Source organism: Antechinus flavipes, chromosome 4, assembly GCF_016432865.1.
Source record: "Antechinus flavipes isolate AdamAnt ecotype Samford, QLD, Australia chromosome 4, AdamAnt_v2, whole genome shotgun sequence".
Classification (NCBI taxonomy): Eukaryota; Metazoa; Chordata; class Mammalia; order Dasyuromorphia; family Dasyuridae; genus Antechinus; species Antechinus flavipes.
In genome coordinates this window covers 69,475,818-69,500,692 of record NC_067401.1, presented here as the reverse complement: position 1 = coordinate 69,500,692, position 24,875 = coordinate 69,475,818, and the positions used below count along the sequence as shown (strand labels likewise).

Below are 24,875 nucleotides of genomic sequence, written 5' to 3'. Positions count from 1 at the left end.
TAAAATTCTTCTGATTCCTCATCCTATAACTGTTTAATCTTCTTTTAGTGTCTTTCTCAAGAAATTAAAGCTTCTACTACCTACTTTAGGAATCTTTAAAAAAATTTCTATGGTATTGTCTTGTATATTTTGCTCCATATTTCTTTTTTTAAGCAAGGAAAAAAAGAAATATATTAATCAATATATTGAAAATAATGAAAACATGTATAATGTTTAACACCTGTAAATCTTCCACCTGTATGATTTTCCCTTCACTGTATACCATTGATAGGCTTTTAGTACGTAGACTATTTCCTTTATCTTCTACCTCTCATCTCCTCTTTGATTTACCTTACCATTTTGCATATATAGTTTCTGGAGATGGGGCAATTTTTCTTCCTTGAAGCTATATTTATCTATCTTATGTCTCTGTTTTCTAGTGATTTTGCTAAGCAAATAATTTCCTTGCTATTTTTTTTATTGTAACTCTTAAATAATTTCATTTTTATTGAAAGTCCATCTTTTTTTTCTTTGGTGACTAGGCTTAAAATTTTTGCTCATCATTTAAAACTGCATCTTATTATATGATGATCAATTCTGATAGATGTGGTTCTTTTCAACAACGAAGTCATTCAGATCAGTTACAATGGTCTTATGATGAAGAAAGTCATCTGCACCCAGAGAGAGATCTGTGAATACTGAGAGTGGATCACAACAAAATAATATGAAAAAATACTTTTTTGTTGGAATTTGCTTGCATTTTGTTTTCTTGTGTTTTTTTTTCTTTTGGATCTCATTTTTCTTGGATCTGATAATTGTGAAAATATATATAAAAGAATCGCATATTGGATTTTTAACATATTGGATTACTTGCTGTTTAGGGAAAGGGATAGGGGAAAGGAAGGAAAAAAAAATGGAACACAAGGTTTTGTAAAGGTGAATACTGAAAATTATCTATGCATATGCTTTGAAAATAAACAACTTTAATTTAAAAAAGCTGCATCTTAGGAATATTTGCTCTTTAGCATTCAAAAAATTACTTAAATTCTTTCTAAGTTTCCTATTGATGAAGAATATCCTTGTCTTATTCAAATTTCCTTTCTTTTGTATAGAAGTTATTTCTCCTGTACATTTAAAGAATTTGTTATTTCTCCCTAGAATTGTTAAATTTAAATACCATATGTCTTGGTCTTTGCAGTACAATATTTTTCTTCATAGTGTATCTTTTGATTAACACTTTGTTTTCTGGATTCAGAAGGTCTGGGTAGTTTTCTTGCATTCTCATGTTATGGTATCCAGTTTTTCTTTTTCTTTTTACTTCATTTGTTCCTCTGGGGAAGTTATGATGCTTAAACTCTCTCTACATATGTCTTTGAGATCATTATCTTTTGTTTTTATAAAGATCATTTGTTCTTTTAAAGTTATTGCATTTTGCCTCTCTTTTTTTCCAGAGTTTCTTCTACTTCATTGCATTTGTATTCCTATTCTATTGCTTTCCTTTTTGTTTCTTTGCAGAGATTCACTAGCTTAGATTAAAAGTTTTTCCCCTATTCTCCCAATTACTTGTACTGTACAAGACATAAATTCTAGCACAATTTTTTTCTTCTTTTTCTCTTGAACTATTTGAAGATATCTTGCTGCAATTCTATTTTCTTCCACGTTGTCCTTTGTCATCTTAGGTGTTCATCCAATTTCCTTTATTTTGAAATATGTATTTATAAGTATTTGGATTCATTTGGGTGCCTTGATGGCCACCCTATTTTTATTTAAATATCTTTTTTGTTGATTTATCTCCTCATGCTCTAAGCTTTTTTATATTTTTATTGAAGCTTTTTATTTTCAAAACATATGCAAGGATAATTTTTTAACATTGACCCTTGCAAAACCTTGTGTTCCAATTTCCCCCCTTTCCCTTCACCTCTTCCCTTAGATGGCAAGTAATCCAATATATTTTAAACGTGGTAAAATATATGTAAATTGAATATAGGCATACATATTTATATGATTATCTTGCTGCACAAGAAAAAATCTGATCAAAAAGGAAGAAAAATGAGAAAGAAAATAAAATTCAAGCAAATAATAAAAGAAGTGAAAATGTTATGTTGTGATCCACATTCAGTTCCCACCATCCTCTCTCTGGGTTTAGATGGCTCTCATCATTACATGATCATTGGAACTGCCCTGAATCATCTCATTATTAAGAAGATGCTCTCAGCTTTTAATTGTTTTTTTCTTTCTTAAATATTTACGAGTTTTGAATTTTTTCCTTATATATCCCAACTGCTTATTGTATGATTTCTTCCCCTTTGAGGAAAGATTTACAAGGGATGTACCTCAAATCTCACACTCTTCTCCTCTATTGGTTGGTTCACTTTATGCCAGGCCATATCCCTGTCCAAAGTGACTTTTGGGAGGACCAAAGTGACCCTAGATGGATGACAGTTTTCTTGCATTCAGGCCTCCAGCAATGCTCTTCACATGCTAGTACCCTATCACCATTTCCTGTTTTTCAGTTTTCTGTCTGAGTAGTGCTATAATATGATATCATCCTAAATAGAGCATGCTTCCACTTTCCTATGACTTATCCTCTTCCACAAGGGATAGAGATAAGTTTTGCTTTTAGATACTACAAAAATGTTAAGCAGAGGATAAGCACAGTTATTCTGGCAGAGAATGTAGTAACAACAACAACAACAACAAAATAATTCTGGGTAGATTCTACAGAACAAATTGTGGGTTGGGTTGAGTTGTACATCTCTGACAAGATTATGGAAACTAGTTCAGGAACAGGTTTGGAGTATACATATTTGAAACTAAATAACAGACTTCTCTGTTTTTAATTCATTGGATTGCTATTTTATCAAGTTCCTTGGGTCTTGGACTATAAATATGGTTATAATCACTACTCCTTGAACATAATTCTTATTTTGGAGTTTTGAGGATTATTGGTCAATTTTGAAATTCAAAAATTGTACCTACATAACATACATATTGTATTTGATAATTTAGCAAGGCAGGATGGCATAGTTGATGAAGATGTGCCCTAGAAGCTAGGAAGATCTGGATTCAAGTTTCAACTCTGACATATATTTGCTGCATAACTCCAGGCAAGTTTCTTACACTCCCCATATTCTAGGCCAGTCTCACAGTGGTTCTCAAACTTTTGTTTTCAGTATCTTTATCCTATTAAAAATTATTGAGGATCTCTCCAAAGCATTTTTGTTTATCGGGGTTATATTTATAGACATTTACCATACTGGAAATAAAAACTATTTTTGAATTTGTAGACCCTATAAAAGGGTTTCAGAGATTCCCCAGGATTCTCTAGACAATACTTTGAGACGATGAGTTGCTAAGGAGGTATTGACATACTGACCTACATTGATAGAGAGTTTTTTCATTTAAGATTTTTCTCATACCAATGAAATCCCAAGTTCAGTCCCTACTCACTCTTTAGCATATTAGTAGAACTATAGTCATAATGTAATGATTAAGTAACAATCTCAAACTTGGCCAAAATAATTTTCAAAGAATTATGTTGAAATTCATTTTGCCATACTTTTGTTAGATTAAAACAGATACAAGTAGGATCTTTAACCTCTTTTGCATGCGAACAGGTGGTAGCATATTTTAAAAGAAGATATTTCAACCTATCTATTACACCTATTATAGGAAGAACATATATAATCCTGCACAAGATTTTGTATTTAGAAAGATATTATGTTAGAATATATATTAAGCCTGGTTTAATGATATTATTTTCATTTTGATGGATTACTCAATTGCTTATTTCAATAAAGCATTAGAAGTCTAATCAAATCTTTGGTATACAATGACAACCCTTTTGTTTCCATTGATTCCTTGTTCTGTTATCCATTGGCAATAAGGAAGGCTTCCAGTCCTGTTCTCTGCCAGTCCTGACCAGTTTGCCAATTACGCAAGCTGCTTCCCAGACATCAGACACAAATTCCACAAGACTGCTGTGCAAGCGTACTCTAATTAACCATCAGCTTAATTAGACAATTTACTGTGTAATTAGCAGGCAATTAGTCAACACCTCTCAGATCTTATTGACTGCTGTGACAGCCTTCCCTTCTCTGCACATTCCAGAACACCACCCCTGCCATGTTTTTAGCAACCTCAAAACTCTGTACGACATGGGTCTGGGCCTAGAGGAGGGAATAATATTACATAACAAAAGGAAAAATCAATAGGTAGCCTGTCCAATTATTGAACTGTTTACCAACTTGACTTCCTTCTTTCCTTCCTTCCTTCCTTTCTTTTTCTTTCTTCCTTCCTTCCTTTCTTTTTTCTTTCTTTCTGTCTATTTTCCTGACCTTCCCTTCTTTTTTTTTCTTCTTTTCTTTATTTCTGGAACATTGGGAGGACAGCTACTGACATAGAAACTAACTTTTCCATGCCTCAGCTAGAAATTCATGCCCTGAATATATTTCATTTCTTAATGCTTAAACATGGAACCCTTTCTACTACATTGGCTGTGAATAATGTCTCATGATTAGCTATGCCTATAAGTAATTTGAGTAAATTTTCTGATCTGTGTGTAGGAGACTTACCGATTAAATCCCATTAACCTTAATAGCAGTTATATACACAAATCCCCCATGCACTGATAGTAGAATAGATTCTGGTCGGTGAATAATTTCTCTGAATCTTTTAGTGAACTATGAAGAGACTAAAAATTCAGGAATGAAAAATAGAATTGTACACTGTATTCATTTACGGAGAATATTTACATTAATGAATACTAATAGCAACATAAGAAAATTCTCTTTGAATAGTTCCTTTTATGTTTGTACATGTGAAATAATATTCACTACTCTATACTATTTTTACTGTTTTTTAAAAACAGCAAAACTTTTTTATTTTCATATTTTATGAGCAATGGCTAATTAATTAAATGACAGTGGCTCTAAATAAGAATGTTTTATCCTTTTTCTTTCAAATAACAATAAAGCAGTAAAGAATGTGAACTTATTCAAGACTCATAAAAAATCTAACAAAAGGAAGTATTATAAGCCAGAAATTTCAGAACATAACAAAATGATTAATTTTCTCTTTCAATTTCCAGTTTCTCAAACTAATACACTATAGTAAATAGAAAACTACATTTCCCCATAGTGAATATTACATTAGCATCAAACTTTTCCATATTTTTTCCCCTCCATTCTCCCTTCTCTAGGATTTTTTCTCTTTTGGGTTTTATATATTCCTAACACTTTGCATAAATATAGAACAAGCATTATTTAATTTTTTTCACCTATGAACCCATCAAAATATTTTGATGTTTGTCACTGACTAGAATTGGTTTCTTTTTCTTTTGTATTTAAAATATTATGCTAATGAGTTCATAGGTTTGGACCAAGATACAACAGATGCTATGACCCTTTGATAAAGATGCCATTTTTTTTCTTTCTACCCTCATTTGTTTTCTATGGAGACACTTAAATTGCATGTTGAATGTATAAAAAAAAATTTTAAATGGGAAAACATTAACACTTGTGAAATGGTCTCATGCCAATGGACAAAACCTTAGAGAGATGTACTAGAGAATCATTCCTATGTTAGCAAGTAGATTCAGGGATGAACTACATTCCACCTAGATGGGATAGTGAACTGAGGGCTAGAATTGGTGTCATGAATATCTGAGTTTTAATCTTGCCTAAGATTTATGTGTGATTTTAGATAAATCAGCCTTCTTGAAATTTCGTTCCTCAAACATAAAATGTTGATAATGACATCTCTATGAGATGGTTTTTTTGAGTATAAGAAAAGAATACAAGATCATATATTTAGAGCTACAAGGTACTTACAAATCCAATTTTTTCATATTGAAGATATGGAAACTGAGGCCTAAGGAGATTATGGGTCTAGCCAAGTTATATAAATGGTATCAGAAGTCTAATTTGAATTCAGATTCTTTGACTTTAGAAATAATTCTCTTTTTACCCTTATACACATGTATATGAAAAAAATATATATGCATACATATATACATAGATATAATTTGCATATATAATTTAAAGTATTTGGCAAACTTTAATGGGCTATAGGATGTTCTTTATTTTAGTTATTATTAATATCTTCTAGTAGTAGAAACCCTAAGTTTCAAGGACTTTGTATTGGTGAGAGTAAGATCTGCTTGACAATTCTAAACTGATCTATGTTGCAACTGATAATATTCTACGTCTTCCAGAATCCCTTCAGAGTTGATCAGCATTGGAGAAAATATTGAATCAATCTGGTTGCTTACCAAGTGGCTTAATGAAAAGTTGGAGCTGACTTTGGCCCTGAGGAGACCTTAGGAAAGATACAGATTGCGAAATTTCCAATATTATATGCATGGACCTGGAATGGACTTTTAAATTATGAAAGGACCCTATCTAGTATATTTTTGGGCAGTTATAGGAAAATAGAGAATTCATATGTCTACAGGAAATATGTGTGTGTATGTATATATACATATATATATATGTATATATACATACACACACATATATACAAAGCAAAATTATTTCCTGAGTATACACAAACATACACATACATATATCTATATCTCTCTCTCTATATATAATGATTATATAATGAATGAACAAATAAACTGAGCATATCAGGAACACAATATTAGCATGTGAGGTAGAAAACTGTATGGATCAAAACAAAAAAATAAAAATTAGGTCCTCATAGAAAATGACAATTAATTCTATGAATATAACAAAATGAATTAGGCTAAAATTCCATGAGAATTACTCAAAAGATAAATTTGACTGAAAAAAAATTAACAAACAAACAAAAAACTCCTTGCATCACATTATTCTGATCTTTTTCTGGTTTAAAAGGCTCTTTTATACTTTTTTTTGTGATATTCTCATCCTGGGTTGGGCTTTTAATTAAGGAAGAGACATCTTGGATATTTAGCTTAGCATTGAAAACATGTAATGGCCTACCACACAGGGCCTAAAGAACATTAAGCACTAAACTCAGAATATGGTCATTTGAATGTCCATTCTATTTTTATGTATTTACTTAATTTGAGCTAATATATCTTTGAAATGTCTTTATATAAAGTAATAAACTGTAAACATATAATTGGTATATATTTAGAGGGATTATTGCTATTACTATGTTTTTGTAACAGGTATCTGCTGTTTTCTATTAAGAAAGGAAGGATCAGGCTTACTTTTAAATGGGAGGTGATAAAATAGCTTTTTGGTAAATTCATGTGCCATTGAAGCATTTGAACAAATAATTATGGATCTTATTATATTCTATTGTTTTCTAGTTTTGCAGAAAAGAAAATTTCAGCAACTTCTTTTAACAAAATGATTTTTCATTACTTTATAATATGTGTAACTGAACATTACATTATATACATATGTTATTTTATGTCAGGTAGAAACTTTTGACTTCTCCTTTGATCCAACTTCATTATGATGAACTTTTTGCCTGAACTTCTTGTTTGGATATAAAGATGACTAGAAATTGTCCATATCCTCATCCTCCCTTGTTACCTTTATTTCTTAAACCTACAGAGTATTATATTTAACTATTGTCAAATTGTTTATTTTGCTCTTCTCATTGCTTTAATGTTTAATTTTTTTTCAGTTGCTCCTTAGAGAAATCCAGAAATCCAGTATGCTTTTGTTTTCTGAAATTCTGAAATTCCAGTTTTTTGCTATTTCCTTTTATTGAGCACTATCATATTCAGTTTTTATTTTTCATCTACTAGCTAAATATTGTTATAATTTGCCAAAATTTTTTCCCAAATCATTGGCAGCTCCTTCAAGTTGATTCTATCATGGTTGTGTTTGTCATCTGTCTTTAGGAACATTCCTTGATATACTTATTCTTCAATGTTCCTTTTTGGGTTTGTTTGTTTGTTTTTTTGGTTTATTTTTACTGAGGCATTTGGGATTAAGCGACTTGCCCAAGGTGACACAGCTAGGAAGTGTTAAATGACCAGGTTTGAACTCAAGTCCTCCTGACTTCAGGACTGGTATTCTTATCTACTGCACCAACTAGCTGCCCCTTTTCAATCGTTCCTAATGTGGTAATGGCTACCACTTCTACTGCTGTGAGCAGGGTTAGAAATATTTTTACATTTTCCTTCAAATACTATTAAAGAGGACAATTTCATGATGTATATAATAGATGCTGCCTTTTTGAATTGTTCTGTTTAAATATAATTATTCGCTGATTTCTTCATATATATTGTTGAAAGATGTATTGGGGGAGAGGGAGAAGGAGAGGAAGAGGGAGAGAGAAAGAGAGAGAAGGGAAAAGAGAGGGGGAGAGGGAGAGGCAGAAAGTGTTACTGGGAATAAGATGGTCCATTTTATTTTGAAAATCATTTGATATATTAAAACTCTTTTTGTCACAACTTGATAGAGTTTATTGAGTTTTTAGTAACTGAAATTTTAAATGCTCTCACTGTCTTCAACTTTTATGTGTTCAGAATTTAGTAGATCTTCAATTCCCCTCCTCATTTTGTCCAATTTAAATTTAAAGATCACTTTAAAAAATGATTGGCCAGCACTAGTAAACCATACATTGTTCCATTACTTCTTTCTGAAGATAGTATTAGCAGAAATCTGTGCAAAACCTTTGTCTGGTTTTCTTATGGATCAGAACTGGAAAAAAATGAAATTATTCATTTTTTCACTCTATTATATATGCAGTCATGGTTTTCTTACTTTAGTTTTTAGTGTCATTGGTACTGAAGTATTTCTAGCAAGTTGGGTATTGCTATTTTTGGCTTGTTCTATTTCATTGTGTCTTCCTGGGGTACCAAAAGGTAAGTGAGCAGTGAGCATCACTTGTTTTACTGTCATCTGCATCAAATTGATCATAATTTTGGTTTTGAATAGGGCTAGCCCTCAACATTATGTCACCTTATTTTTTAGATTCATAGAAACAGTTTCATCATATTCTCTGAGATGCTACCCACAGTGGAATTGGCAGAGCCCAATTAGCCAGTATTTAAAGGTTTCTGTCAGGCCTTCAATTCTACCATAATGGTCTCAAGACACATGGAGTCCCAGGTGTACATCATACTGACTAGAATTCCCTTACTTTGATTCTCTCCTACTGACCTGAATTATAAGTTGGACTATGAGAAGGTTATTATTACTCTTATTATTTAAATGACCTCTGAAATCCTTTCCAAGTTAAAGTCTATGTATTGATGACTCAGAGGGAATATCATTACCTCAATAATTAATATCTCAATTGTTTGATGTGAATTTGAATCATAAGAAACAATTAGTAAATTGTATCATATAAATTCCAGACTTTCACCTAATTCTACAGATCTGTTTTCCGTAGTAGACATGAAATAAAACATAAACAGGAGATGATGAGGAAGGAGATATATGTGAGTAAACACATCATAATGGAGTGAAGACTATATGGGGAAGGGAATAAGCATTTATTAAGTACCCACTATGTGCCAGGCATTGTACCAAGTTCTTTATAAATATTATCTCTTTTGTATCTTTGTATTTTTTCTTCTTTATAAATATTATCTCAATTGATCCTCACAAAACTCTGGGATGTAACTATTGCTATTTGCATTTTCCACTTGAGGAAACTGAGGCAGAGTGAGGCTTAAAGATTTTTCAGCCTTCTACAGCTAACAAGTATCTAAAGCTGGATTTAAACTTAGATCTTCCAAAATCCATGCCTAGTAATTTATCTACTTCACTATCTATCTGTAAAAAAATAAAGACCACAATCAAAGTGAGTGAATTAGAAAAGATAGAAAAGGAAATTGACATACCTAAGTTTTGTTTTCTTGTTTGTTTTTGAAAAAAGTCATACATTTATAACTTTCCCTCATTTACACCAATTTATGACATATGTATATATATGTATATATTTTTAAAGGTACTCAGCACTTTGAGATCTCTTTCTACTTGTTTTTAGTCAAATGATTGAGGGGTGGCAATGACTATTAGTAATTCCATGATTCAAACATAACCTAAAATATTAGTTTATAATAGATGCCATAATGGGTAATCCTGACTTATCATTGGAAGAAATGTATCATAGCTTCAGTATAAATAAAACCAAATGATACAAAAGGTGGCAGCAAAATGGAAGGATGAGTACAAGTTTTTGTTCAAAAATCAAAAGAAATAATTGATTTTTTCATAACTTAAGGGCAATATAAAGAACTACTTGATGAGACACAGACATCTTGCTTTTCAGGATTCATAACAAACTGCAATTTATATACCAAAGTCTACTGCCAAAGTTGAGAAATGAAAAAAAAATCATATGAGAAACTTGCTAAGATATACTTCACCAAGTCAACATGACACCAGTGCAAATTGCAATGAACATTATGTTGAAAAAACGTAGGAAACAATAAAGGAAATCTTTAAGTTTAATGATTATCATAAGCCTACTTTTACTTAAATTTAGAAAGAGTTATTATTTAAATTGTAGCATTTGGGATCTTACAAAGTATGAATTAAATAGAAATAAAATGTGCTTTTCAGGATTCAGAAATGAACTTTAAATTTGTTTTAATTAACCACAACTTTCAAATTTTCTATTAACCCTTGCCACTAATCATTAAAAGTAGGACTTGAATGAAAAATATTTTCCATTACTAGTCTGTTTAAATCATTCGGTTAAGTAAGAACTTTCACATAGTGATTTACATTATTTAAAAAGTCTATTTTATTCACATTGTATCTGTGCTACCAATTAGCAAGTGTGAAATCACTGTCTAAAATGGATAAGCCAAATGCATGTTTAAGAATATTGGAAAATGGATTAGTCTACAACAAGCTATAAATTAAATTGAAAAAGAAGCTATTTTAAATCAAATTCTTGGCAATTTCAGTGACATATGGTTTGACCAGATTTCATTGGCCATAGTTTCTATGATGGTTTCCATATGCCATTCCCAAAATGTAGAGGAAAAAAAAAAACAAACAAATGATGCATTAACCTATATGTTCTAAAAATTCTGGACAGTTCAATGAAAAATAAATCAGCAGAAACTACAATTGTCTTGGAACTTGGTTTTGAAGTCCCTTAATATTTTAGCTTTAACTTTTCTCTTGTAAAATAACTAGGTTGAGTAGTAATTAGAATTTTGGGGTAGAGTGAAGAAAACCTGGATCCACATCCAGTCTTAAATACTTTTTATCTGTATGTTCTTGGGCAAGTCTCTTAACTTATAACTGACTCATTAATAACAGCACTACCTACCAGAGTTGTTCTGAGGATCAAACTGTATTTACAAAGCATTTAACACAGTGCCTGGAACGTAATAGGCACTGGCATTGTGTACATTTTTCTGATCATTATTATTATTATTATTATTATTATTATTATTATTATTATTATTATTGCCTTATAGAGTAATGTGTATGAGGAAGATCAAGGAAATTAGTGTTTTTGGATCTCAGAATATGTGAGGTCAGGAGCGAATGTATTATAAAGTGTAAGAAGACTGGAAAGGTAGGGGAAGGGTAGACAAAGGCTGTTTCTGCAATAACTTTATTTCCCCACCTCAAAAGACTTCCCTCTTCTACTGATACTCCAAATGAAATAAAATTAATTTTTGTAATGTTCAGCATTGATCACCTGATTCTTCAGCTAATATTTGAAATTCTCTCCATTATCTGGTATATAAAATCCTCAATAATCTTGCAACTTTGAAGATACCTGCCCTTTTCCTCTAGCCTCTGTTGTCTTAATAAAGAAAAAGTGAGTTTCCATAAACACACACACACATGCACATAGGTTGTATGCATATATATGTGTGTGCACATAATATATTTGCATATCTATCTGTAAAACTTGAGGGCTAATATGCCAAAAAGAAATTTCCTAAGGGAAAATGGCAAAAATTAATGTATTAGCTATAATTATTTAGAATACAAAATTTTTTATAACAAAATTCTCTATTGTCATGGCAAAAGACTTTTTGATTAGTTAATTCAGCTGTGAGAATACTCACAGGTTTAAGTAAAAGTATATAACAGATAACAATAGATTTGTTTACTTGAGCCCAAATCTCAAGTAAACAAATATTCCCTAGTCAGAATCTTGTATACAGAATGAATATATCAACTAATCAATCAATGTCCTCAATGTTCTTATGCATAAAATTATAACTTGGGTCATTAGAATTTTTTTTATTTCAGGTCATAAAAATGCTTTCCATTTTTCAGTTAAATAAAGAAATATAACAAATTATCATTACTTTGGTAGTTCTGTTATTTTCACATCTAACAAAATTTAAGGGTCAATCCTCTGATAATATCAATATAACAAAACATACATTCTATTTGAAACATAATTGGATTCTTTTGCAAGATTTAAAAAATCATTATACAACATAAAAAACCGGATGTTTTAGGAAATCCTTTGAAAGACTTTTTTTGGCAAAGAGCGTCGTTAATAAAAGTCATCTTTGATGTTATTTAACACAAAGGCAAACACAGTCCTTTTTATATTTGACATTAAAAATCTGATCACTTGCCTCCCTAAAGAAAACACATACAGCTTTTATACAGACCACACAATAAAGAATAATAATATTTCTGTTTACTGAGATATCAACTGGCATTTCACTCTAAGTCAATGGTCTATCATTGCTACAGAGTATTAGACCTCAATCTGGAATCTACAAATGTCAAGAGTATAAAAAAAATATAGGATGAAAATCAAAAGCATGTTCCAGATTCTTCCCCTCCCCCCCAAAAAAAAAAGAAAAAAAGAAGAAACAAAGTTCACCTAAACATATTTGCTGGAGAAATCAGTGCAATATTCAGCTGTCAATCTTGAAAAACAACGAGGGAGCAACGCTGTCAGTAGGACAGGATAATAAAATTTCAAGCAGATGTTCAGGCAGGGCTCTAATTCTTACAGAACTCCCTTGGCAAGCATTTAATTTCTTTATCATATGCAAGCTAGGCAAATTGTACTTCATCAAAACTGTATTGTGAAATATTAATATTTTATATGATAACAAAACTCCATAGAATAACCTTTGTCATATTAAGAACATCCAAATTCTAAATGTCAGGGTTTTGAATTTTAATATATTTTAAGTAGTTTCTTGACTTGGCATCATCAGTTGTAACTAGTTAAATCTAAATTAGTATGTTGTAATGTCATGCAAATAAGTACATTTGTAAAACAACAACAGCAAAACATCTTTTGTAAAAGTCAGTGGAAACTTATATGTTTGTAATAGGTGAGAATTCCAATACTCCATGAACAAGAAAAAAGAGATAACAGCACTGTGATTATGTCACACAATTAAAAATTCACAACAGGTTTAATCATTAAGGAGAACACTATTAGAATATCCATGAATGGATTTATGAGCCACATATTTTAGTTCAGAAAATGCTACAATATAGAACCATGTAAAAAACACCTCCCTCTGCAAGTGATTAATGAAATCCACTACTAGTTCTTCCAAACATATGTATATATGTGTGTGTGGTGTATAATTATAGACACACACACATACACACACACATATATATAATATAATTTAAATAATAATTTAATATAATATATATAATTATATATACATATATATAATTTTCATACAGTTGTTTTATTAAAGGGCAAAAATTGTTCTTGCCACAAAGACATCATTGTGCTCACCATCAAATGTGGACAAATGTCACTTTTTAAAAAACCTTTGTGTGTTACATTTTATGAGCTGAAATTCAATTTGCATTTTTCATAACGTTGCCTTTTAACCAGCAATGCAGATAGCAGAATTGAGAGATTAAAAGAGAATTGGAGGTTTAGAAAGAAGTTAGCCCACACATTTATTTCTGCTGCTGCTACTAATAAAGGCAACTGCTTCTGGGTTATTGAATGCGACAGCATCACAAATCAATGCATGTCACCAACGGAGTAAAGACAGATGTGTCTGATTAATCAGAATTAAATTTTTACAAGCAAAGGAAATGGCAAAAATCAAAGCAAACACTTCTACAATCCCTCCACTTGCACCCCTGTAGCAATGTTTATATATTTTTAAAAATAATGAATAATGAAATCTATGGCCAGTAGTTAATTCTTCCAAATCAGATTCCTCATGCAATTTCTGGACCAACTTTATTCTTTAAAACATCATATGGAAAGGAATGGAAGTAGCATACACTTGTTACCGCCACACATTGATTATGTTCATCTCGAGCTGACTTACAGATGTTCTATTCAAAGTTAACCTTTCTTTGTTCAATGAAAATATTTTCCCTCCTATGATAATATCTTTAAGATAGTAGTTCCTTATAAATGTCTGTGAATTAAAAATAGCCTATTTAAAATACAGTTTGTCATGCACTGATTACCTATACTTTTTGAGGTCTTTTTAGGCTTCCCTGTAATTTCTATACTCCATTTACACATACTGTCTTTGCAAAGCTGTCAGAATAAGACAGCCACAATGTTTGAGTCATTATAGTGCTGCCTATTGATCCTAGGAAAAGGGGAGAAAAGGAGAGAATGTGTTTAATGGGGCATATTTGTTCTCTCTGATTTCCTTTGCCTAGGGAAAATACTGCTCTAAGCAGTGATCTTCATTTCTGGAAGTCACTAGATTTACAAATTTTAGTCCATTAATTATTACTAACTACTTGTGATGAATAATTAAGGTAAACAAAAGAAAATATTTTTCTCTCCAAAAATATTTTTTAAAAACAATTATATCTTGGTGTATTTGCTAAATATGAGTTTTAGATTTGTTATATGATAGCTGTCATGAACAAAGTCCTTTGTATTACAATCCTTTATATATAATGAATACTTTGTATTTTAAGCCTCCCATCCCCACCAAAAAGTTTATATCTTATGCTGAATCCAACACACTATTTTAAAAATATCAATGTAACCTTTAATGGTTTATTTGGGATATTTTTGAAAATTTGTCTCAATTGGGACAGTATGAGGGCAAAGGTGCAAAGAAACAAATTGTGTCATATTTAAGAATAACAATGATACAAGGCAAGGAAAAATTTATATTGGAGGAGGATAATTTAATGCTGATTTCTTCAATTATAAGGTTTTATTTTCCTTCCTAGTAGAAAACATGACTTGGTGGAAACAAAATAAGCAAACAAAAACACAAGGCAAACAAAAAGCTATTAAATTGTGCCTATCCTTTACCTACAGGACAGCTAAGGTTAATTCAGTGGATATAGGGCCACGTAAGATTTGAGTTCAAATTTGGCCTCATATGCTTACTATCTCTCTGTAACCCTGCCTTAATTCGCTTAAAAAGGAAATGAAACACCACTCCAGTATCTTTGCTAAAAAACCTCATGAATAGTATGGCTCATGGGGTCAGAAAGAGTAGAATGTGACTGAAAAACTAAATAATAACCATAACTCTTTATCGTAGTAATACTGCTATTAGGTCTTTATCTCAAGGAAATCAAAGAAAAAGTGTAAGTAGCCATAAATACAAAATAGTTTTACAAGACTTTTTTGTGATAACAAAGAAATGGAATTTGAGGAGATAGATGCCTATCAATTGGGAAATAGCAGAATAAGTTCAGGCCTCTGAATGTTTTAGAATAATATTAAGTTGCAAGAAATTATGAAAGTGATGGTTTCCGAAAAACCTGGGAAGACTTATATGAAAATGAGCAAAACCAGGAAAACAATTTACCAAGTTACAGAAATACTGTAAATATACCCAACTGTGAAAGCTTTAGCAGTGATTAATACCACCACCCTTCCAAATGATATGATGGAAAGTACTAGCCACTTCCAGGTGGTGAACTGGATGGGCTCAGCCATCAGAGGGTAGTATATTTTCTCTCTTTCTTTCTTTTTTATTTTTCTCAAATTCAAAACTTTGTTTTGCATGACTTCATAATTGCAATAAATTTTCCATTTCTCACCTCAGTGGGAGGGGTAGTGGGTAGGGAAGAGAAAGAATCAGTAAAATTGAATCATAATTAAAAAAAAAAACTTTAAAATTCAAAGCCAAGGGAAATGTCCCCACCTTAAAGACTTTAAAATCTAGTGGGGAACATAATTTTCAAATGAATTTTATCTATCTACTAGAGATAAATAAATAAATAAATGTGTGTGTGTGTGTGTGTGTGTGTGTGTGTGTTTATTTTTGTGTGTGTATACAAATACATATATATCAAAATCTAATATATATATATGTGTATATATGTATATGTGTGTATATATATATATATATATATATATATATATATATATATACATACATCATAGAGATAGATAGATAGATGATAGATATGATTAGGTCTTGAATAGGATATTGGACAGAGAGAAACCAAAGAATTGCAACAAGACCAAAGAATTGATTGCTGAGGCAAGCTGGAAGAAGGCACACTTAGAAAGCAATTTAGCCCCATGGTCCCACCCTGTCGGGAGGTCTCCAGTCTGAAATCCAGGTTCTGTCAAACCCCTGAGTCCTATCCTCTGTGGAGAGCTCCAGCAGTCTCACCTCACCATGCCCTGTCACAAATCCCAGTCATGTCCCTGAGTTAAATTTTCCCTCTGAAATCTACTTATGGGTCATTCCATGGCTGCCACATTCCTTTGGGTCAGTCTGCCATAGCACTCTGCTTTTCCCCTTCTTCTTCCCCCATGCCACATGATATCTTTTTTAACTCTACTCTGCTTCCCAACCCCCCTTCCCTTCCTTACAGCTAACTAACTCTTTTAGGGTGCTGAGTTCCTTTCAGGATTTTACCTGCCAGCTAAGGACATCCCCCACCTCATGGAGTGCTCCCTTTCTATTGGGTAATTATGAGTTCCACTGAGGAACTTGTCTTTCATATGCTCTCCCAACTCTCTTTCATTTTTACCATTCCTGGTGTCTATTTTATTCCTTCATTTTGTCTGTAACTTCTTCCCTAAATAAATCAACCTTTTGCCAAAGAGAATGGTCACTGTGAATTCTTCATATAACCAAATCCCAATTTTTGGTGTCTGCTATCATCTGGTACACTAACTATATCATTTTGGTACTTGAACCACGTAAGGTAGATAGATTAAATAGACAGATAATAAATAGGAAACATAATGAAGCCATTAGAATTGGGGGGATTGAGAACGACTTTCTTCTAGTGAAAGAGGAGATCTTAGTTGGGAAAATAAAGTCAGTAGACAGAACAGAGGAGGAAGCAATTAGATCTATAAAACAATAGTATAACATTGTCTTCATAATCTGTTCACAATATGTGCTTAAAAAGACATTTCTACATCTTAAAGATGTTTATCATAATGAAATCTAAATACTGTGCTTTTAGAGAGACAATAGCTTAGGAAATGTTCATTATGGTGGACTTATTTACAAAATTTACTCTTTAGGTTAGCAATAAATAATCCTGATTTTGGAAGAGCTCATACTCATGCATAAATGACAAGATGGATATATACTCTCAAAATATTTACATGTAATATCTCCTTCATAGCACTCCTATCAATAGCATAAAGATAATTTTCTCTAATATTCTTTATGTTGGTCAGTCTTGCTTTTGGGGGATACATCCTTCCATTTCTACAATTTCTGGCCATCCTTCATATTTATTTGTATCCTTGTTGTTCTTTATGTGCTGTTCAAAGGGGCTTTTGGTCTTGATACCTTTTCTACCACAGAAGACCCAGTTGTCTCTAAAATCAAGGTTACTGATAGCTGTACTTCCCAAGGCAGCAATCAATAATCTTGCTTCATTAGTGAGTTTGGTTGCTCCATCATCATATGTTCCCATTAAAACTATGGTTCCATCTTGAATAGACTTGAGGAATTCAATAAATGGCGGTGATGGCATCCAGTCAGAGAAAATGCTCAGAGTTGTGATGGAGTATCTTGTTTGTAGAAAGGTCAGAAAATCAGTTTTACTAGATTGAAGAATGCATTGGAAATAAGGTTTAAGAAGATTGGAAGGGGTGGAAGGAACTAGGTTATAAAGGGCTTTAAACACAAATGAGAGCATTTGCATTTGATTGTGGAGGCCACAGAGAGACCCTGGAGTGTCTGGGGTAGGGAGTTGAGTAGTTAGATCAGAGAGGTTGGAAGTTGGATGGATCAGTCCAGGAGTTAGGTGACCAGGGTCTGTTTTAGGATTGTTATTGTTTGTCCTTTGTTCTCAAAGAGGATCATGAAATCAGGGAGGTGACGCCATGACATGTGAGTCATTTAAGTGAGGGAAGGCTGTGCAAGGTCATCTACCTCACTTTCCCCTCCAGAGCCATTTGGGTCCAGTGGGAAGGTACAGATCAAGAGGACTAAAGATGGCTCTGCATGAAATGGGAGACCTTGACCTTTTTAAGCTAAGGTCTTCAATAGGTCTCAGTTTGACTAAGGCTGTATCTATTTAGTGATTAAGGCTAGGTAACAATTGAGGCAAATAATCTTCTTTTTCACCAAGTCCAAAAGAAAAAATCTAAATAAATAAATGGATGAATGAATCTGGGAAGAGAAGATCTTCAGAGTTTCTGCCCAAACTGCCATTTTTACTCAAACTGAGTTAATCAATACCCAAACAATGAAATCAGAAGAAAGAAGGGAGCATGTTTGAAAGATCTTCTGAAACCTTTGGATCCTTTCTCAGAACAATAATTTTCAAACTAAAATAAAAAAATCTTATAAAGGAAGTCAATTATTATATTGAAATGTAATGATCAAAACAAAAAAAAAACCCATTGATCAGAGGTTAACATATCATTTATTAAATCAATTACTTAATCATTAAAATATCCATTTTAGAGATAAGCAAACTGAGTTCCAGATAAATATGACCTTCCCAAAAGACAACTAGGGGGAATAGTGGATAGAGCACTGGATTTAGTATCAAGAAAACCTGAGTTCAAAAATAGCCTGAATGGGACCAGGTGAAGATTTCTCAAAAAAAAAAGTCTATGATGGATTGAATCAGATTCTAGGCTTGCAAAGTTGGAGTGTCAGGCTCTAGGCCCCAAGTTATGGGACGTCACATGATCTCTAAGCCTAGAGTTCTGTAGGGCAAAAAAGGTTCCTAGGCTTAAGTCACATGATCTCTATGGCCAGAGGGCTGTAGGGCAGGAAGTGATGTGACCCATAGGAAGCAGACAACATTGCTGGCCACTGGTCAATAATGGTCACTTCCTTTTTAGTCTATTCAATGAAAAGACTTGGGTCTTTTGCTATTTAACTAGACTCACTATTTCTGGCTTACTAAGCCAGGTACATGCTGGAAGATAGGAACTGAAAGGCTCTATGTCTTTCCAGGTGTACTTGGCTCTCTCCTTGCAAGGAGCAAATAAATGCTTTCTCTTTGTATCTGAAGATGTCTCTGATTAGTCAATTTGGTAAGGGAGTCTAGCACCCCTCCTACAGAGGCCTTAGAAAATTCTTAGTCACATGCAGATCACTTAATTTCTATCTATCTCAGTTTCCTCAAATGTAAAATGAAGATAATAATAGTATCCACTTGTGAGGATTAAACAGCACAATATTTGTAAAGTGTTTAACACAGTGGCTTGAACACTATGTATTTTTAAAAAATGCTTTATTTCCTTTTTTTAATGCAAACATTTCTGCTATATAAGAAAAGTTTGATAAATGGTTGCTGAGTTGAACTCAGTTGAATTTACATGTTCAAGAACAATACAACCTATAGCAGTGAAATGAGGTCTTTTTGCTCCATGCTCCATGGGTATTCACTTTAAAAATATCTTTATTTTAGGTGATCCATCAAATTCCTATACTCCTCCCACTTCTGGATAATGACCAATGCCCCAAATCAAAATTGGGGCCTGGACATTAGAAGGGATGATCTTCAAATATCCAACAAATATCATAACTCACTTGGGAAGACAATCCATTATGCTCTCTATCTTATGATTAAAAAGACATGACAGGTTGACACATCATTTTAACACAACTTCAAAAATATTTTCTTACCTTATCAAGAGAGAAAGTTTTGGTTACAGCAAAGCCCCATCCTGCTTCAAAAGCTCTTCTGATCATTGATGCACTGGTAGATGGAGGTGCACTAGCAAGACCAAAAGGATTCGGAAACTTCAATCCAGCCATTTCTACACTAATATCCACCAGATCAATAGGTGTATAAAAAAGAGGAAGCTCAGGTTTGGAAGAAACTGAAGCTCCATATTGCGACTGTAGAAAACAAACAAAAAAAAATCAATAAATGATCTTGCTTAATTTAATCAACACCATTGAATCACAAAATTTAAATGAACATGGATTAAATTGGGCTGCTTATAGTGATAGAAACTGACAAAACATCTCAATTTAGCAAAAGAACAAACATCACATCCCACTTCTCTAAATTATGTGTTAATATGCAGACTTATTAACAGAAATAAAACCTACTAAACAAACAAACAAAATGTGAGATTGACACTTAAAAGCAAAGAAAAATCAGAGTTCATGCTCTCTCAGTACTATTAACCCAGTCTATTTGAATTTGATTTACTCTATCTTTAGTACTAAAAAAAAGAAAAAGAAAAAGATGAGATACAGAACCTAAATTACATTTCTCCAAGTCCTAACATTTGCATGATTTTTGGAAACTCATTTAATATTTCTGTCCCCCTCTTCTCTGAGATTTCAGTAGTGTAGGAGGAATGTTTATATTTTTAATTTCTTATTCAAAGATATGCAGGTCAGGTGCCTGCAAGTTAATTAACTCAAGAATTATTGTTAACTAAGGTAAAGAATCTAATTTATGAGGGCAGACTTCTCATCTAGGTGAGAGGAGTTCACCTTTCTAGGTTAGAAGACCAATGTTCACATAATCACCATTTGCAAACCTTGAAATGGTGCTTGCAAGGATGAATTTACCTTTTTTAGATGACTATTTTATTCTACTGAGAAAACTATTTATCAGATCAAGCTTGTTTGCAAGGTGTTTCAGCCAAAGTTAATGAATTTCAGAGAGCTGCTTGTGACTCGGAGAGGTTAAATCCAAAAGCTAATAAAAATCAGAGGTAGAACTCGAATCCAGTCCTCCTGACTCTGAATCCAACAACAAACTTTATTCAATAAACACTTATAAAGCATCTATTATAACCCATCTTCTAAACTTATAATGTGCTAAGAATAAAAAAAAGATGAAAATAAAACAATATCTACTCTCACGAGTTTATATTCTACTTTAGGCAGCAGGAACACAAATTTGTAAGTGATTATAAAATATATATAATGTAAACAAAATAATTTCAGATAAAGAACACTAATAACTCGGAATCATCAGAGAAAAAGTTTCTCTTAAGTCTAGTCTTGAAGAGAACTAAGAGCTCCCTAAAGAAGTGGTGAAGAGAAAGAACAAACCAGTCATAGAAGACAACATGCCCAAAGATTAAAAAAAAAAAAAAAAAAAAAAAGGAGGTAAGATGAAATAATGTTTGTTTATTTTTACAGCATTTTTACTAATTGCATGTAAAGATTTTAAAAAAAACATCTTAATGTTAATTTTAAAAATTCATTTAAAATATTTGAGTTCTAAATTTTTTCCATATTACAATTACCTCCTCCCTCCCTAAGATAGTAAAAATTTTGATAGAGGTTATATATGTGTAATCATGTAAAACATATTTCCATATCAGTCAAGATAAAATATTGTAATAGGCACAAGTAGATCAAGTTGGCTGGAATTGAGAGGAGTATTCATATATAATCTATTTAGAAAGATTGATTGGATTCATATTGTGAGAAGTTTTAAATGCCAAATGGAGCTTGCTCATGATTTCTTAAAATACAATAGTATTAGATTATATTTATATACTACAACTTGGTCATCCCTTCCTTAATTGATAGGTATCATCTCAATATCTGATTATTTACCACCAGAAAAAGAGCTTCCATAATTTTTTTTCTTCACATTTCTTCTTTTTTATGATCTCTTTGTGATATATACCTAGTGTTGGTATTGCTGGAGCAAAGAGTATGTACAGTTTGATTGCCTTTTTTTTTTTTTTTTGGTCTTTGCCTAATATTTTTGCCTTTCTACATTTGATATTGAGGTTTTTAATGCCTTATTAAAGAGGTCATTTTTCTCGTTTTTTTTTTTTGGGGGGGGGTTCGTTTTGTTTTGTTTTTAGTGTGTCATGTATTGTTGACAAAAAGAGATATTCTTTTCTGTTCCCATTCAGTTTTCTCCAAAGGTCTCTCATAACTTTACTAATATTCTATTTACCTCCTTGATTTATTTCTTGTTTTTTAGTTTGGATTTATCACATTTTGAGAAAGGACAGTTGAAGGCCTCTACTAATATAGTTTTGTTGTCTATTTCTTCCTGTAATTCACTTAACTTTTTAAAGAATCTGGATGCTATACTACTTGGTGCATGTATGTTTGGTATTGATATCGCTTTATTGTCTGTGGTACCATTTATCAAGATGTAATCTGCTTCTTAATACTATTAATTAGATCTAATTTTGCTTTTACCTTGTCTGAAATCAGGATTCCTAATCCTGCTTTTTTTTTAAACTTCAATTGAAGCATAATAAATTCTGCCCCAGTCTCTTTACTTAGTCTGTGTCTGTTTCAAGTGTGTTTCTTTTACTATTAAACTCTTTTTAAAAAATCAATACATTTTTAAATTGTTTTATTTTTCTTGGTTATACATATATATTAACTTTTTAAACAAACATTTCTTTATGAGTCATGATAGGAGAGAAAAATTAGAACAGTGAAAAGCCATGAGACAGAAAAAACAAACAAAAAAAAGAAGTAAACATAGCATGTGCTAATTTACATTCAATCACCATAATTCTCTTTTTGAATGCAGATGGCATTTTCTATCCAAAGTCTATTACAATTGCCTTGGATCACTGAACCTCTGAAAAGAACCTAGTCTTTTTCAATAGTTGATCATCGCACATTCTTGTTATTATTGTGTACAATGCATTCTTAGTTCTGCTTGTTTTACTTAGCATCAGTTCGTGCAAATCTTTCCAGGATTTTCTAAAATCAGCTTATCATCTTTATAGAACAATAATAATTGATTACCTTCATATGCCACAACTTGTTCAGCTATTCTCCAATTGATGGGCATCTACTAATTTTCCAGTTCTTTGCTACAAACATTTATGCATACGTAGGTCCTTTTTCCACTTTTATGATTTCCTTGGGATACAGACCATTAATGGCATCACTGGGTCAAAGGGTATATACCATGTTATAGCTCTTTGGGCATAATTCCAAATAAATGTGTTTCTTTTAAACAAATTCTTTTAATATTTTTGGATTCTTTTTTTTTTTAATTTACTCTATTATCTGGTCCTGTTTTATTGGAGAGTTCATCCCATTTACATTCACAATTAAGATTACTAATTGTGTATTTCCCTGCATCCTATTTTTCCTTCTATTTGTCCTTTTCTTTCATCTTTTACTTCTTCAACAATGTTTTGCTTCTGTCTACCACCTATCATGACCTACCTTTTTTTCTTACAGTTTCCTCTTCCCTGCCTTGACCATTGACTTCGTTTCTTTTTCTTTTGTTTCCATGTCATGTAATATAGATTTCAATATTGAATTTATTATGCATATTATTCCCTCTTTGAGCCCAAACCAAAGAGAGGAAGGCTCAAATGATGAGCATTACCCACCCTCCCATCTTCCTTTCCACTGTAATAGGTCTTTTATGCCTCTTCAAGTGAAATAATTTACTCATTCTATCTTTCCTTTCCTTCTTCATCCAATGTATTCCTCTTTCTCATCCCTTAATTATTTTTACTATTATTCCCTCACATTAACCTTTTACCTATGCCTTCTATGTATATTCCTTTTATTATTAATGGCTCAATTTTTCAGAAACATAAGTTTCATTTTTCCATAGAGGGATGTAAACAGTTTAGCTCTATTGAATTCCTTATATTTCTTTTCTGTTTTTAATCTATTTGTGCTTCTCTTAGGTCTTGATATTGGGGATCAAATTTTTGGTTTCATTTTGATCATCTCCTTATAAAAGCTTGAAATACTTCTATTTCATTGAATGACCATTTTTTCCCTTGGAGTTATGCTTAATTTCACCAGGTAAGTTATTCTTGGTTGTAGTTCTAGCTCCTGTCTTCAGGAAAATCATGGTCCATGACTGGCAGTCTTTTAATACTGTAGCTGCTAAGTTCTTTGTAAGCTTGAATGTGACTTCCTGACAACTGAATTGTTTCTTTCTGGGCATTTGCAGTATTTTTTCCCTTGACCAAATAGTTCTGAAATTTGGCTATGATTTTTCTTGGGCTTTGTAGTTTGGAATTTATTTCCTGAGGAGATTGGTAGATTCTTTGAATGCCTATTTTGCCCTCTGGTACCAAAATATAAGCACAGTTTTCCTTCATAATTTCTTAAAAGATGCCATCCAAATTGTCCTTTAGATTATGGCTTTTACCCAGGTAGTTCATTGATTCTGACATGGATTCTTCTAGATCTATTTCAATTGTTATTTGTTTGTTTTTTTCCAATGAATATTTTATATTTTCTTCTATTTTTTCATCTTTTGAATTTGTTTGATTGATTCTTGATGTCTCATAAAGTCAGTGGCTTCCATTTGCCCAATTCTAACATTTTTATTAAAGCTTTTTATTTTCAAAATATATGCATAGTTTTCAACATTCATCCTTGCAAAATCTTTTATTCCAAATTTTTTTCTTCCTTCCCCTTAAAGGCAAGCAATCCAATATGTGTTAAACATGTTCAATTTTTCTATAAAGATTTCCACAATTATCATGTTGCACAAGAAAAATCAGATCAAAAAAGAAAAAATAACAAAATAAAATGCAACAAGTATAAAAAGTGAAAATATTATGTTATGATCCACACTGAGTACCCACTGACCTCTCTTTGGGTACATATGACTCTTTCCTCACAAGTCCATTAGAAGTGGCTTGAATCACTATTG

The 24,875-nt window shown here is 32.1% G+C and overlaps 1 protein-coding gene across 2 annotated transcripts in view; it reads right to left on the bottom strand.

Annotated features, from left to right (window-relative positions):
* The window catches only part of DPYD (dihydropyrimidine dehydrogenase), a 1,007,953-nt gene that overhangs the window by 440,742 nt on the left and 542,336 nt on the right, over positions 1-24,875 (bottom strand). For both annotated transcript variants that reach the window (XM_051993281.1, XM_051993280.1), the window contains exon 13: positions 19,916-20,131. In XM_051993281.1, coding sequence (XP_051849241.1) covers positions 19,916-20,131 — 216 coding nt within the window. The remainder of the gene's footprint in view (positions 1-19,915; positions 20,132-24,875) is intronic.